We start from the raw sequence: 15784 nt of genomic DNA on the forward strand, positions 1-15784 counted from the left end.
GCAGATAAAAGTATGCAGAGAAAGAAAGAAAAAAGATAAAACCAAAAAGAAAATAGAGAAGGAGATCTAGGAAGACCTCAAGGACCATTGATTCCTTTCGCCAAAAAGGAGTAAGGCCCTTCCACCTATGGGGACAGCCTTGGGAAGGCAGCACCCGGGTTTGAGTGTGGAGGTTTGATTATCATGGACTGGCTCGGGGCCGGATTAGTTCTCCTGCGAAGGTTCTAGGGTGTGGTGTGTGTGTGTGTGTGTGTGTGTGTGTGTGTGTCTGCGCGCGCGTCAATCCCAGAGGCGCAGCCCAACAGCAGGGGCGGGGCGGGCCACGGGAGGGCGGCCCGGTTCCCCAGCGCTCCAGGGGCAAAGCGGACGCGCCAGCGAGTCGCCGTCCCCAGAGCTGAGCTTCAGCACTAGCGCCAGCTGCGAGTGGAGGGCACCAGCTCCGCGGAACTGGCTTTTCAATGGGACACCTGTGGCTCCTGGGGATTTGGGGCCTCTGGGGACTGCTCCTGTGTGCCGCGGATCCCAGCACAGGTAACCCTTTGGGCAAGCTAGGGAGGCAAGCAGGAGAGGCCCGCGTAGACACTACCCTTGCTCCCGGGGTCCTGGGAGAGGCCGGACCACCTGGCACCTGGCTGAGGCTGTGCGTGCGGTTGCATGACGATCCTGGGGACCAGGGGAGCTGGATGGCAGGCCTAGCAAACACAGACACACGCAGAGAGAGAGAGAGAGAGAGAGAGAGAGAGAGACAAGGACACAGAGAAAGAGATTGAGAGAGGTTGCCTTTAACTCATCAATGCTGCTACTAGAATAATGAAATGTCCCACCTGCACCCCCAAAGTGACACAGGTGAAAGGAGTTTGGCGGGAGGGTGGGGACTGGGAAGAGGCAACCTGAATCCCTTTTTCTCCATTCTTCTTGGGTCGCTTTCCTCACAAAAGAAAGGGCAACAACCCCCAGTAGGACGGGGATGGGCCTTTGTGGCAGGTGTCAGTCATTTCTAGGGGCAGCTGCCCCATGTCTTCAAAGTAATACCCAGAAGAGCTCTGGGAAGAGACTGATAAGATAAGAAATTGGAGTTGTCTGTGGAGATAACAGGAGGATGAACCTGAGATAGGCGAGCAGCAGCACTGTCTGGAGATAGGATCCAGCTTCCCCGCTGGAGTTTCCTACTCTTGGCTGTGGGCTGCCCTGAGATATGAATGTGTGGGAGCAAGAACACCTTGGAGCTCTTGGCAAAGACAGACCCGAAGTACAGAGGCACTGGGTCTGGGGCCTCAAAACTGATCTCCTTTATGTTGGAGAGCTTTTGCTACTATAGGTGAAGTCCACTCTAAACCTTTTTAAGACAGAACGGAACAAGTCAATCATAATTCCCTTAGCCTTTTTGTATACATCCATTTCGAGAAATTAATAATTTCTGTGGCCTTTCTTTGTATCATCACTTAAATTTTTCTACCTACTGTGAACATTTCTTTTAGGATTCCAGTAATTACTAGATCTGTACAGTGTAAGCAGAAAATAAACACCTCTATCCACTATGTAGTTTTGAGTTGTTTTAAAGAATTATTTGCAGTACTCCAAAGAAGCAGCTCACATAACCCTGTTAGCCAGGCAGTTCCCTCTCTCTAGAACTATCTTTATCTTTCTGATGACAGGCCCAGTCTAATTCATATTTGCCCTAAAAAATGTGGAAGGGGCAAGTCTTCTTTATAGAAGCCAGTGCGACACAAGCAGTGTGGGTGAAATGCTCCTTGAGTCACCCATAGCCTCTATGCTCTCCTCTGTCTCTTGGTACTGTCTAACCTAAGCCTTTGGAAAGTTAGGACTGTTACACATTTCTGTATTTCCAGGAAGCTAACACAGTTTGTTGAATGAATTAGTGACCTTTATATTAAGAACTCACTATCATCAGGAGACTAGAAGGATCCCAGAAATTAGCTTTCCTGAAGCCACACTCCCTCACAGAAAAAAATTTCTTCTCAAAACCAACATTTCTCTTTGTACCTGGTCTACTCTTTCAAACTACCTAGCATTGCATTTCTTCTGTGCTCTTATAATGACCTATATCTTCTTGGTGTCTGCTGTTACGTGAGCTATTAAGCATAGTTATAGATCTGCAGTTAGCAGAATACTACATGAAATTAAGGATTTAATATGTGTTTTATAATATGGTAAGTAAGTGATGAAAATGATCACATGTTAGTTTTGCTCTTGGTAGCACCTAAGGTACTGCTTTGCACAAAGCCAGTGGGTGTTAACTAAGTTAATGACTCTGTCAAGTCATTGGCAGAGCCAAAAATAAAACCTGGGTGAATTTTACTTTCAGTCCTGTAAACTTCACCATATTTTCCTTGCAACCTTGTGGTATGTGTTACAAATGTTGATGATTGAAATGAAGAACTTGGTGATTTTACCTCTACTATATTTTAATATTTTTCAGATGGCTCTCAAATAATCCCCAAAGTCACAGAAATAATACCTAAATATGGCAGCATAAATGGAGCAACAAGGCTGACTATAAGAGGAGAAGGTATGGTTGCTTTTTTTTTTTTTTTTGCCAAGGTTGAGGTATTTTCAAGACTATTTCATATTTACAGTTTTATGGTTAAACAAACAAACAAACACCACTGGAGTTGTTTCTTCACTTGGCCAGAGTGGTAAAATTCTATCCTCTTTGATAGCTAGTGAAATCCCCAAGAGTCTTTATCAACTTGATCATCTGAATTCTTATTATACTGGCTTGCTTAACATCAGGATCTGGATTAATGACTGAACTAAAAGGAATGCAATTAACCCAAGTCAGCAATTATTTGCTTTATTCTTCATGGGTCTAATGACATTTAATTTATTTTAAGATTAAACAAAACATTTGTGGGTGTTGGGTAGAATATTGATAAGAGAGTACAATAGGGAAATAGTATGTTAATGAAAGAGGAAAGGCAATAGAAAACAAAACTTTAGATTCCTTCTCCTGCCACCCAACCTCAGGCTTCATAAAGATTTGAGTAACATATGTCGTTCCCCTTCTTCTTGCCTGGTCTTAGGATAAAACATAGAAGGCAATCAGTAAATATATTTAATGCACAGTTTTTCAGAGGGTTAAATAGAAATATGTGTTTCTTTCAGCCATAAGACCTTTGCAATATAAATGATACCAGTATTCAGATACTTAGGAATTTTTTAACAATAAGAAACATTTAAAAATATTAGCAAAATCTATTATTTGGTCTTCAAGAAATGAAAAGTTTTTATAGTTAACAAAGATATTTAATTATTTTGTCATATAATGTAATGTCTTTTAATGTTTCTGATTTCTGCAGAATTCAGTCTCTCAATGATATGCTTAAAATGGTTTATGCCTCCACATTATAAACAATATATTTTGGATTAAAATGTTACTTTTTAGAGTTAAGACCCATGAACAATATAATTGTTAAAGATTATTTTAGAGATGGCTTTAACCATATGTTTCTTATATTGTACATTGCTGATAAGATGGTATGCTTGAAAGTTATTGGGTTTTAAACAGAAATTCAAATGCCACGAGAGAAATGCTCAGATTAAGAAAGAAGAAGGGCTGGGGGCGGTGGCTCACACCTGTAATTGCAGCACTTTCGGAGGCCGAGGTGGGCGGATCACGAGGTCAGGAGACCGAGACCATTGTGGCCAACATGGTGAAACCCAGTCTCTACTAAAAATACAAAAATTAGCTGGGCGTGGTGGTGCACGCCTGTAGTCGCAGCTACCCAGGAGGCTGAGACAGGAGAATCGCTTGAACCCAGGAGGCAAAGGTTGCAGTGAGCTGAGATCGCACTCCAGCCTGGTGACAGAGTGAGACTCCATCTCAAAGAAGAAGAAAAAGAAAAAAGAAAACACCCAGCCATTTTCTTCTGTTTCCAGACCTGAACATTTTCTGATCTAGGAACTATGGCTTGAATTTAAGCCTGTAGACCCAGATCATCCCTAGTCTGACATAAAAAAAACCCCAAAACATTCTATTCTTTAGAAAGATATCCTTTTAAATCTAGCTAAAATGTAATCTTTTCTCTTGTGTGGACGTTCTGAGGCAAGTAGGCTGAGGACTCTTAATTGTAAAGCCCAGAGTGTCATTTGGTAAATTTCTGCTTTTCTCATCAGTACCAGTTTCTGAATGTGTTTGATATTGCAGATACTTACACCTCCCGATTTGTCTTACAGTCCCCTGCCTTAACTACATATTATAGATGACTAAAAATGTGTTCTCATATTTCTTTCTCAGAGGCTCAGTCTAAATACTGCCTTATAGAGGCAAAGAATAGAATAGTGGTCATCGGGAACTGGGAGAAGAGGAAGTAGAGGAGGGGTATTGGTCAAAGGGTACAAAATTTCATTTATGCAAAATGAATAAATCCTAGAGATCTACTGTACAGCATAGAGCATATAGTTAACAATACTGCATTGTATACCTAAATGTTTGCTAGGAGGGGAAATCTTGTAACATATTCTTATCAAAAAAAATTTTAAAATAAATAGGGCAGGAGGAAACTTTTGGAGGCAAGCGGTCTGTTTACGACCTTGCCTGTGGTTATGACTTTTTTTTTTTTGAGACGGAGTTTCACTCTTGTCACCCAGGCTGGAGTGCAGTGGCACGATCTTGGCTCACCACAACCTCCGCCTCCTGAGTTCAAGCAATTCTCCTGCCTCAGCCTCCTGAGTAGCTGGAATTACAGGTGCCTGCCACCACATCCGGCTAATTTTTTGTATTTTTAGTAGAGATGGGGTTTCACGATGTTGTTCAGGCTGGTCTCAAACTCCTGACTTCATGATCCACCCACTTCAGCCTCCCAAAGTGCTGGGATTACAGGCGTGAGCCACCGCACCCAGTGTGGTTATGGTTTTATGGGTATATACTTATATCCAAACTCAGAAAGTTGTATACATTAAACATATATAGCTTTTATATGTCAATCATAGCTCAATAAAGTGGTTTAAAATAAATTAATAAATGCTATTTAATATAGGCTTTTGGGTGCCCATAATATATACAGAATGATATCTACAAAATAATAATGAATTTGCAAAATGCACCAGAGCTTTTATAGCTACATGAATGAACTTAAAGTTTATTTGGAGGGACTATATTCATGAAAATCACCAGGGTTGTGTCTGATAGATTCTCTGTTTTTAGAATCGCATGCAGTGCTAATTTATCAATTACACAAGAAGAATTTCTAAATGGAATTGTAAATTCTAGATGACTATCTACTGGCTTCATACTACTTTTTAAAATGTTTTATTTTTGTAAAAGTCATTATAAAACAGTAAAATATTATAGAAATACTAGACTTAGAAAGTGAGTTCTCTGAAATTCTACCCAGTAGAAAGATCTACTGTTAACATTTTTGTGTATCCAAATGACTTTTGGCTATTTCCAAACATAGTATGGTATTGATTTGTAAACATTTGCCACAGCATTACTTTGTTTAAAAGGCCGTGGTTGTGTTGGGCACATTGGTCCATGCCTGTAATCCCAGTGCTTTGGGAAGCTAAGGCAGGAGGATCACTTGAGGCCAGGAATTTGAAACTAGCCTGGGCAACCAGCCTGTGGAACATAGCAAGACCCTGTCTCTACAAATGAAACATTTAAAACATTAGTCCAGCATGATGGCCTGCGTGCCTGTAGTCCTGGCTACTTGGGAGGCTAAGGCAAGAGGATTCCTTGAGGCCAGGAGTTTAAGGCTGCAATGAGCTATGATTGTACCACTGCACTACAGCCTGGGTGATGGAGTGAAACCCTGCTTTAAAAACAAAACCCCACAAGACTATGCTTCAGGAGATATAGATACATAATTTTACTCTTATGATGCCCAAGGCAAAGTGTTTTGAACAATGTCACGTTTCTAGAAATTACTATACCTCCTTCTGAGATGACTAATTTGATTAAGAGCATTATAATTTTGATAAGTTCTGGAGTGTTTGTAATTATATTGGCTTTGTTACTTTATAGTCATACCTTGTATTTCTCAATTGTCTTCTTTGATATTTATCATGTTTGTTTTTATTTTAAAAAATCAGTAAGAGGGGAGGAATAATATTGTACTTTTGGCTCCTTTTTCTAGCTATTTCCCCTACAATTTCTGGCACACACATTTTTGTTGAAGTGTTGAATTACATACTTTAAATAATGTTACAGAAAGCATATGGACTTTGGTTCAGTAGGATTGGCTTTCAATTCACCTTTGCCATTTCATATCATGTGACTGGGGCAAGTTACTTAGCTAAGCATCAGCTTACTCATCAGTAAAAGGGACTATTAATTCCTACCTCTTAGGACTGTTACGAATATTGAAAAGGATGATACATCTAAGGTATCCATTATATAGTATAAACTCTATACATTAGAGTTATTTTTGTTTGTATTATTATTTGCATTTATGTTATAGGTCTGGTTTAATTCTTCATTTGTTGTCTTCCATCTATCACACTGTATCTTTCTTTCCCATTGTTTTGAATGCTACAACTTTTAAGTAGGTTAATACATTTTCAACACTACGTTTTATAACTAGAGAAAACAAAACAGCCTGCATTCTTCATGACAAGTGCTGGCTTTAATAACACTGACATTTTCTGCGATAGCAGCCCAGGCATTGCTTTTGGATTGCTGCTATCAGGAGACCCAGGTTTGCGTGCCTGGCAATTCCTGTCTCCAGTTTTTATGCAAAATTTAAAAAAATACATTAACAGGTCAGGAATTTCCATCCAAAGCCTCATCCTTTTCCATTTCCAGAGTACACTCAGCCTTTCCTGTAATCTTTGTGACTTGGAGTACTTCCAGAGGTGGTGTTTTTATCCTCAATCATTTGTTTAGAATTATAATTTTTTTTTTTTTGAGATGGAGTTTTGTTCTTGTTGCCCAGGCTGGAGTGCGATGGCACGATTTCAACTTACTTGAACAACTTACTTGCAACCTCCGCCTCCTGGGTTCAAGCAATTCTCCTGTCTCAATCTCCCAAGTAGCAGGGGTTACAGGCACCTGCCACCACTCCTGGCTAATTTTTTGTATAGTAGAGATGGGGTTTCACCATGTTGGCCAGGTTGGTCTCAAACTCCTGACTTCAGGTGATACACTGGCCTCGGCCTCCCAAAGTACTGGGATTACAGGTGTGAGCCACCGCACCTGGCCTAGAATTATACTTTTAAGTTAAAATTTTAAAAAAGAAGACTCCTTTGTATTTCTTTTTAACTCTTTGGAATTAGTTTAAAAGTCAGAAATATTTATATACTTTTTAAAGCAATATTAATAACAATATTTATGAATTACTGTTGATTTGGTTTATTATTTTCCCATAGATTTTACTCCTAGGACTTCTTCACATATGCTGTATATATTTAACACTATAGTAACTCCTAAGCTGAAAATGATATTATCTTTTGTTGGCATTGTTTTTCAGAATGGTAGTTGTCTTGAGAATGCTGAAGAACAGATAAACGTTACTTATCATTGATGTGACATGTACCTGATAGGAATATATATATACACCACAAGTAAAACTTTCCGTTCTTTAGTTGGTTGCCAGGAGCTCTTCTGTGTGTTCCAAACTGAATGTGAGCACCAAAGATGAGAAAAGTTGCCAAAAGCTAAGAGTGGGTTTACATGTAACTTGCTTTGCAGTGTTTTCATGTCTTTTCACAGTTCCATTTTAGTAATAACTACCTTTCTAGATTCGAAATTGCAAAGCCAATGCAAATGTCTCTCACATGTGACTTTGGTAATTATATTGTACTTCAGCTTATGCTGGATGAGTTATTTGGTTAAGCTTAGAGGAATAAAATGATATTTATTAAACTCTCTACCCTTTATTGAGTTTCTGCTTACTTTTCTGACATATCAAAGAACGAACAGCCTAGGAGCTAAGAACATAAGGGCTGGAGGAAGTCTACAGCCTGTGTTTGAATCCCAGCTACCCACTTGCTGATTCTGTGTTATTTTATTTTATTTATTTTTTATTTTTTTGAGATGGAGTCTCGCTCTGTCACCCAGGCTGGAGTGTAATGGTGTGATCTTGGCTCACTGCAAACTCTGCTTCCCAAGTTCAAGTGATTCTCCTGCTTCAGCCTCCTGAGTAGCTGGAATTACAGGCAGGCACCACTACATCTGGCTAATTTTTATATTTTTAGTAGAGACAGGGTTTCACCGTGTTGGCCAGGCTGGTCTCAAATTCCTGACCTCAGGTGATCTGCTCGCCTTGGCTTCCCAAAGTGCTGGGATTATAGGAGTGAGCCACCACGCCCAGCCTCTGTGTTATATTTAAAAAGGGATATTGATGATTAACCTAAATCGCAGGATTTTGGTGACAAATAATAGGAGCATGTATCTATTGAGATCTTAGCAGATATCTTATTAAGCCAGGTACCATGTTAAACATTATACATAAATGATCCTTTATTATTCCTAACAATCCATTAAGATAGATTATGGCCACTTTTCTGATGAGGAGACTAGACTAACAGGGGTTATAACTTGTCCAAGGTCATAATGGCAAGGGAGTGTTAGAGCTGGGATTCCAGGCCAGAATGTCAAGGTCCAAAATCTGAGCCCTTTCAATTAAACATCATGGGCTCCTGCTACGTAGCTTTACCAGAACTGGCAGTGAGAGGCCTTGGTATCTGCTGAACATCAGGCACAATGAAGTCCTGCTTCCAGGCCTACAAGAAACCAGAAGCATTCATGTTGTCTAGCAGACCTTTGGGGAACACCGAAAATGCCCAATAATTTAAAAAGCAGTTGTACCACAGATATCTTCTGGCAACCCCAATTCTGCCACTTCAACTATTAAAGGTTGTTGAAGATGAGCACATATTGTAGTAATGATTGTTTTGTTGAAACATTTTGAAAATTGCTAACACTGTAAGGTTACAAATATTTATCTTTTTATAACATTAGTATTATAAATGGAATATATTATAGCGCTATTTGTCATATTGTAAATAGTATTATATACGACATTTAAAGAGTTAAATCTACATCTCTGGGTTTACCATTTTTTTGTTTATTGATGATAAGTTTATTATTGTATTATGGGATGATATGGTCTGTAGATAATTACATTATGAAATTTAAATAGCTTATAAATTTACAATGACAGGGATACAAATTTGCTAGTGCAAAAGAAAAATATTCATAGTTTCAAATATAATACTACTGCTTAATTTGCCTAAAGTAGAGTTTTACTGTTAAGAACCTGTGATAGGGAAAAATAATATTTAAAAATTTACATACTGTTAGAATTCAGAATTTAGGAATTTTGGATAGTGAAGTAATCTAGGCAAAAACTGTTTATTTCCTCATTTAACTTTATTCCAAAGCAGTATAATATATAGAATTCCATAGATGTGTGTAATTTACTTTGTGAACTAGAACAGTATAAGTACCTTTTCAACACTTTTATTAGGAGAACATTTAATTATAGGATTTAATTAATAGAACACTAAAGTCATTCATAGGTTTTATTTCCTGGGTTTATTTCAAAAGTGAATATTGTTTCAAAAATATAAAATATTCTTATGTGGCATACAAGGCTTAATCTATATTTAATTGCTTCCAAATGTAGTTTTGAATTTTCATATATTTATAGAAAGATTAATTTTTGTCTCTACTTCATATTATCCTTTTGTCTCTTTCTGTTAGATATCCTATCAGCCTGCAAATATACTGTTATTCTGCCCACCTGAAAAAAAGTAAAAGAAAAATCATCAGCCTTCCCCTTGCTCCATACCTCTTTCCAGCTACCAACTCATTTATCTGCCTGTTTGTAATTAAACTCCGAAAAATGTTAGCAATATTTGTCCTTTTCACTTTACTGTCTTCTGATCTTCTCTTGAACTCATGCCATTTATCCCATTATTTATCCGATTGTTCACTGAGACACCATCTTCACTGCTGCCCCTATTCTATTCTCAGAACAGGAGCTAGTGAATCTTAGACACTGTAAGTCACATGATGTCACTCCTCTGTTTCAAAGCCTGCAATTATTCCGCACGCTTAAAAATAGCCTAAGCACCTTCATTTCTGGTCTCCTCTCCTATCACTTCTCTTCACTCATAATTCTTCAACCACACTTGCTATTATCTGAATCCGCATACATGGTCCCACCACAGGGCCTTGGCACATCCTGTTCCTTCTACCAAAAATGCACTTCCCATAGATATCCTCATGACTTGCTCCCTCTGAAAAACTTCCATGACTGTCTATAATACATACATCCTGTGTTCCACTTCACATCTTCATGGTATCACCTCTGACTTCAGTCATAAATGCTGCAAAGTGGCCCTAAGGCTCTTAAGTCACTTTTCACCATCAACCTCCCTGATAGGCAGAGCCATGATCAGTAGACACAGTTGGTAAGTTTGTAGGCAGGAAAAGTGATTTATGGTAAGAATGTGCATGGGCTCCTGGGCAGTCGAAAAGGACTTCACTAGTTAGTTAGGAACTGAAGGGAACAGGATTGGAAGATCAGAAATTAGAATGTCTTAGAAAGAGGCATATGAAGGGACTCATAATAGTGAGCATAAAGCATGCAGATCTATGCGTCTCAAGTTAACTCCCACAAGAGAACATCCCCCACAGAGGAGAGGGAATAAACAGATGGATTGGATGATTCATCCAGGAGCTTCTCTCCATGGCCACCGCAGTGCTAGTGCAGTGGGCCCATGAAAAATGATCATGGGGTGTAGACCTTGCATGGACCAACAGCATGGACTCCCTTTCACCCAGACTAAACAACCTACTGCTATTGCTGAATAACTGAACTGCCAGCAGCAGAGACCACCACTGAGCTCTCAATAGGGTACCACTCCTCAAAAAGTCCACTCAGCTTCTCAGTGACAAGTTGATTACAGCACTTCCCTTCTCCCATGGAAAGAGCAGAGATCGATTGTAACTGGAACTGACACTCCAATTGTGGCTTTGCTTCCTCTTTCCACAGTTCTCTGTCAGCACCATCTTCTGAGAGCTTATAGAACCTGATATACTGCCATAAAATTCTATAAAATATTGCTTCAGAACAAGAAATGTATTTTATAGTAAAAATTTTGTGATACTGGGCACATGACCATGAAATCTGGCTTAGTAGAATGATGGGACAGCCTGTTAAAGCTGTGGCCAAGATGCCAACTTGGGGAAAAACATCCTGTGGGGTGGGATGGTATCCTCCACAACATGCATTGAACCAGTGACAGACATATGCTGTTGTTTTGTAATAGACAGATGCATAGAACTGGAAATAAAGGGCTGCTTCCCTTCACCGTCACTCCCTGTCATCCAGAAATTGAATTTGTGCTTTCTGCCTTTGCAGATTTACATTCTGCTGGATTTGTGGTCTTAGTTTCCAGGTAGAGAATGCTGCCATCATGGGTCACAATATGGATTCCACTGAACTGAAACTACCACCATTGCCTACTCAGTTTGAATTCATCAAACCTATTTGGTATATGACCAGAGCTAATCAGTTCTAATTATCATAAAGAAATAGGGTTGCTTTAACTTCATGTAGTTAAGGAGGAGTAGGTCTGGAATTCAGGGTATTCATAGGGATATTTCTTGGCTTCATGTCCAGTGATTACTGAGAACAGCCAATTGCAGCAACCACCACCTTACAAGGGCAAGGCAATTAGGGGTGAACATTAGTGTCACCCCATTAACTACAGTGCTGGCTGCAGGTAAGGGAAATCTACAATGGCTGATAGCAAGGGGACATGGTGAAAATTAATTATAGTTTTAGGAGTAGTTATATAGTAGTATAGCCTGTAGCTTGTCCCTCTAACCTTAATACAAGCTTGTCCCTCTTGTATTAAATCTTAGCAGAGATCTCAGCTGGCTACCATCTCAAAGACTTGGTGATGGATTGTGCTTAATATGTAGGCCATGAGTAGCTATGTGTGATATAGTGGATAGACTGTATCAGATGCCTTTTATACTCAGCTTTACATCCTCTCTTTCTTAACTCTAATTCTAGTTAGAGCTGTGACAAATAGTTCCTTATGTACTTTGACTCAACTTAATGCTTCCAGCTTCTTGTCTGAGTTCTAAAGCCATGTCTTTGTCAGTTATTCAAGGACTTGCCTAATGCAGTAACTCCAGACTTTGGAACTCATATACATATACCTATGTGCAGTGTGAAAGTGCAAAAAATGTTATTTCCCCCAGGGAGAAGCCTCTACCAATGGGGACCAGATCTGATGAAGAAATGCTTCTTGCCATCGATTTTTTGATTTGGAAAGACGTGCCATATGTTCCTTAGAAATTCCCAGCAATATTGAGCCCCAGTTGTCCTCAGCAGTGCCCAGCTTTTCTTTCCTCACATTTTGCTCTCTCTCATACCTAATAGCTCATTGCCCAAATAAATTATGTGCTGGCAAATCCTCACCTCAGATTTTGCTCTGTAGAAACTTAAAACAAATACCTCATCCTTTATAAAAGAGTGTTCTCCTCCTCTACTCTTTTTAGTCCTTTTAGCCTGCCTTTTTCATGGTACTTATCACCCCCAGATATAGAATCTGGTGCTATGTAGGCTCACAGTAGGCTCTCTGTAACCTCGGGCCTGTCATCCACAAATCGAACCAACTACGAATGGGAAATACAGTATTCACCAGATGTGGAATCTGGACGCTTATCCTGCAGGGCTGACTACAGCACTTGAACATTTGTGAATTTTGTTATCCAAGGGGATGCTGGAACAAATCCCCATGAATGCTAAGAGATGACTCTATCTATCCTCCAGCAATACGTTTATGAGTAAATGAAATAAAGGCTAAATTTTGTGCTTTCAAAGAAGATTACAATCATAAGGATAAATATGAAATAGGTTCACTGCTTACTTCAGTACTGTTTATGAAATCATTTACTGTATGATTTGATACCAGGTGACAACTGTTAGATCTCTGAAGATAGAATAATAGAATACCATTAATAATAATTACATCTTCTTACTTTTCCAGGTTTTTCTCAAGCAAACCAGTTTAACTATGGAGTTGATAATGCTGAGTTGGGAAACAGTGTGCAATTAGTTTCTTCTTTCCAGTCAATTACTTGTGATGTAGAAAAAGACGCAAGTCATTCAACTCAAATTACATGCTATACTAGGTCTGTTTTAAAGTATCTTTAATAAAATCATTTTCATCATGTCAGAAATTATAGTTATGAATGTTAGTATTATAATAGTTTTATTACCCTGGCTATTATAAGTCATATTTTTCTGATGATAGGTTATTATTTTTCATTTTGTGATGTTTAGACTATTTTACGCCTTTATTATATTCAATTATAATTGGCATGATAAAAACATATTCTATATCTTTTCCCATGTTATTAGAGCTACCACCTTGTTGTCGAGCTTTTTTAGAAGATAAATGACTACTATTTAATTGTAATGATGTGTCTTAAAATACCAAAATTATGCTTTTCTGTTGCATTTGATTAATTTTGTTCAAAATATTCACATAGTTATTAAGATTAAAGATAATCATTTTGTATTGTGACATTTCAAGTGACATTTTCAAGTTCTTTACTATCAGCCCAAATTAATGTATGTTATTAGCAACTTAGGAAAAATCACTTAAAATTGCAACTTTCAATATTGACCTTAGAAACAGATAGCACATATTCTAGAGGATTTCATTTATGTTAGGTTTGATGACTGTTCTTCACCAGGAAAAGCTTACTTAGGGGAAGCTTGATTATTAACTAGTACTTTTTAAGAAGCAAAGCATGGAATAACTGATTATACCAAGGTGATATATTACTATTTTAAATGTTTATTATTGAATTTGTTGTTATTACATTTGTTGTCCTTTTTTTTTTTTTTTTTTTTTTTTTTGAGACGGAGTCTTGCTCTGTCGCCGGGGCTGGAGTGCAGTGGCCGGATCTCAGCTCACTGCAAGCTCCGCCTCCCGGGTTCACGCCATTCTCCTGCCTCAGCCTCCCGAGTAGCTGGGACTACAGACGCCCGCCACCTCGCCCGGCTAGTTTTTTGTATTTTTTAGTAGAGACGGGGTTTCACCGTGTTAGCCAGGATGGTCTCGATCTCCTGACCTCGTGATCCGCCCGTCTCGGCCTCCCAAAGTGCTGGGATTACAGGCTTGAGTGTTGTCCTTTTTAATAACCACCAACGTGCATAGTCAGAATAGGCATTTGCCTGAAGTTCATGAGGTTAGAGTTTGCAATAAAGAGTTCAAGATGGAGATAATTTTTCCATAATATAGAATGGAACTTTACTAGATATCAGTTATGATGTTGGACAGTTTCTGTCAAAAATGGCATGCAGTCTGGGGCAGTATTTTTCATTAATACTGTACACTAAATAAGAGAGGTATTGCATGTCTCATATATTCTTCATTTTCCTTATAGGGCAATGCCAGAAGATTCCTACACTGTTAGAGTCAGTGTGGATGGGGTTCCTGTTACAGAAAATAACACCTGCAAAGGTCACATCAACAGCTGGGCATGTACCTTCAACGTATGTAGGAATCTTCTCTTCAATTTATATAGTTGATCTTGCTTTCCTTCTTGCAGAGCTGAATTTTTACTTTATAGTTTTACAGATTATGTATTTCCACATTAAAAATACATTAGCATGTAACAAAGGATAATTTCCCTCAATTTAAATTGTCTTCCACAGTAATTGAATGTCTGCTATTTCTGATTTGTTTCCCCTCTTTTACTTTTATTATTAAATTAAACTTTCATACCTCCAACATGTTTTCTTGTTCATATTTTCCCCTTTATCTCTACTTCTACTCTTTGTGTGATTCTCCCTTTTCCTATTTTCATCGAAGTAACCACCTTTCCTTTCTACATAATTTCTAATGTAATGAGATAAAATGCACCTGCATGTGGTGTAAGAGCCTCTCAAAATTTAACTGCCCTAAATAGAAGTAGTAGCAGTTATATATTCTCTTCTAAGCATTATCCCTTATATTTTTAATAATTATATTAGTTTTAAGTTGTCAATTACTGAGTACTACAATGTTCTAATATAAGATGATATACTGAAGAAAACAATAATGTCATCTATCTTCAAGAAGCTTCTCTGATTCCAAAATATATTACCAAATATGATTCCCAGATATCTCTGGCTTTCTTCTCTATCCCCAGATGTGGAACTGTGGTTTGTTTTCTGGTATGTCACACCTAAATGGCTTTAAAGCAACCTAAATTCATATCTCAAACTGCAGTTTTGTATTCCTCCTTTAATCTACTTTTTCTCTGATTATTTCTCACTATCTCAAGCTAGAAACCTGTCACCATTCTTGGTTACTCCCTCCCTTCTCTTTCAGCCCCATAGCTATTAAGAAGCAAAACCATGATGATCCTACCCTCTAAATTAACTCTTAGGTTCATCTTATTTTTATCTTCTTTGCTATAAGACAGTTACATTAAGAATATTGTTGAAATTTAATAATGTAAGAAATTATTTCACAAAACTAGAAACAAAACAGAGATAAGTTTGCATATTGACATTATTCTTTTTATAGGCAAAAAGTTTTAGGACCCCAACAATAAGAAGCATCACACCTTTATCTGGAACACCAGGTCTGTTACATGACATCTGAAATAACTTTTGGTTTCATGGTAAATAATGTGTTTATTTTTCAGTATATAAAATTAGTAGAATACCTGCAATTTTTAAATAGCATTTTTTTCATTATAAAAATAACTATCTGCTAGGCGCAGTGGCTCATGCCTGCAATCTCAGCATTTGGGGAGGTCAAAATGCAAGAATTCCTTGAGCCCAAGAGTTTGAGACCA

At 38.3% G+C, this 15784-nt stretch overlaps 1 protein-coding gene across 1 annotated transcript in view; it reads left to right on the forward strand.

Annotated features, from left to right (window-relative positions):
* The first annotated feature begins 349 nt into the window (after window positions 1–349).
* PKHD1L1 (PKHD1 like 1) overlaps window positions 350–15784 on the forward strand; it is a 162034-nt gene continuing 146599 nt past the window's right edge. Inside the window, exons 1-5 of the mRNA XM_033203683.1 lie at window positions 350–531; window positions 2441–2530; window positions 12976–13120; window positions 14384–14492; window positions 15511–15568. Coding sequence (XP_033059574.1) covers window positions 459–531; window positions 2441–2530; window positions 12976–13120; window positions 14384–14492; window positions 15511–15568 — 475 coding nt within the window. The 5' untranslated portion in view covers window positions 350–458. The remainder of the gene's footprint in view (window positions 532–2440; window positions 2531–12975; window positions 13121–14383; window positions 14493–15510; window positions 15569–15784) is intronic.

The sequence above is a fragment of the Trachypithecus francoisi genome, unplaced genomic scaffold (genome assembly GCF_009764315.1).
Source record: "Trachypithecus francoisi isolate TF-2019V2 unplaced genomic scaffold, Tfra_2.0 Lachesis_group7, whole genome shotgun sequence".
Lineage (NCBI taxonomy): Eukaryota > Metazoa > Chordata > Mammalia > Primates > Cercopithecidae > Trachypithecus > Trachypithecus francoisi.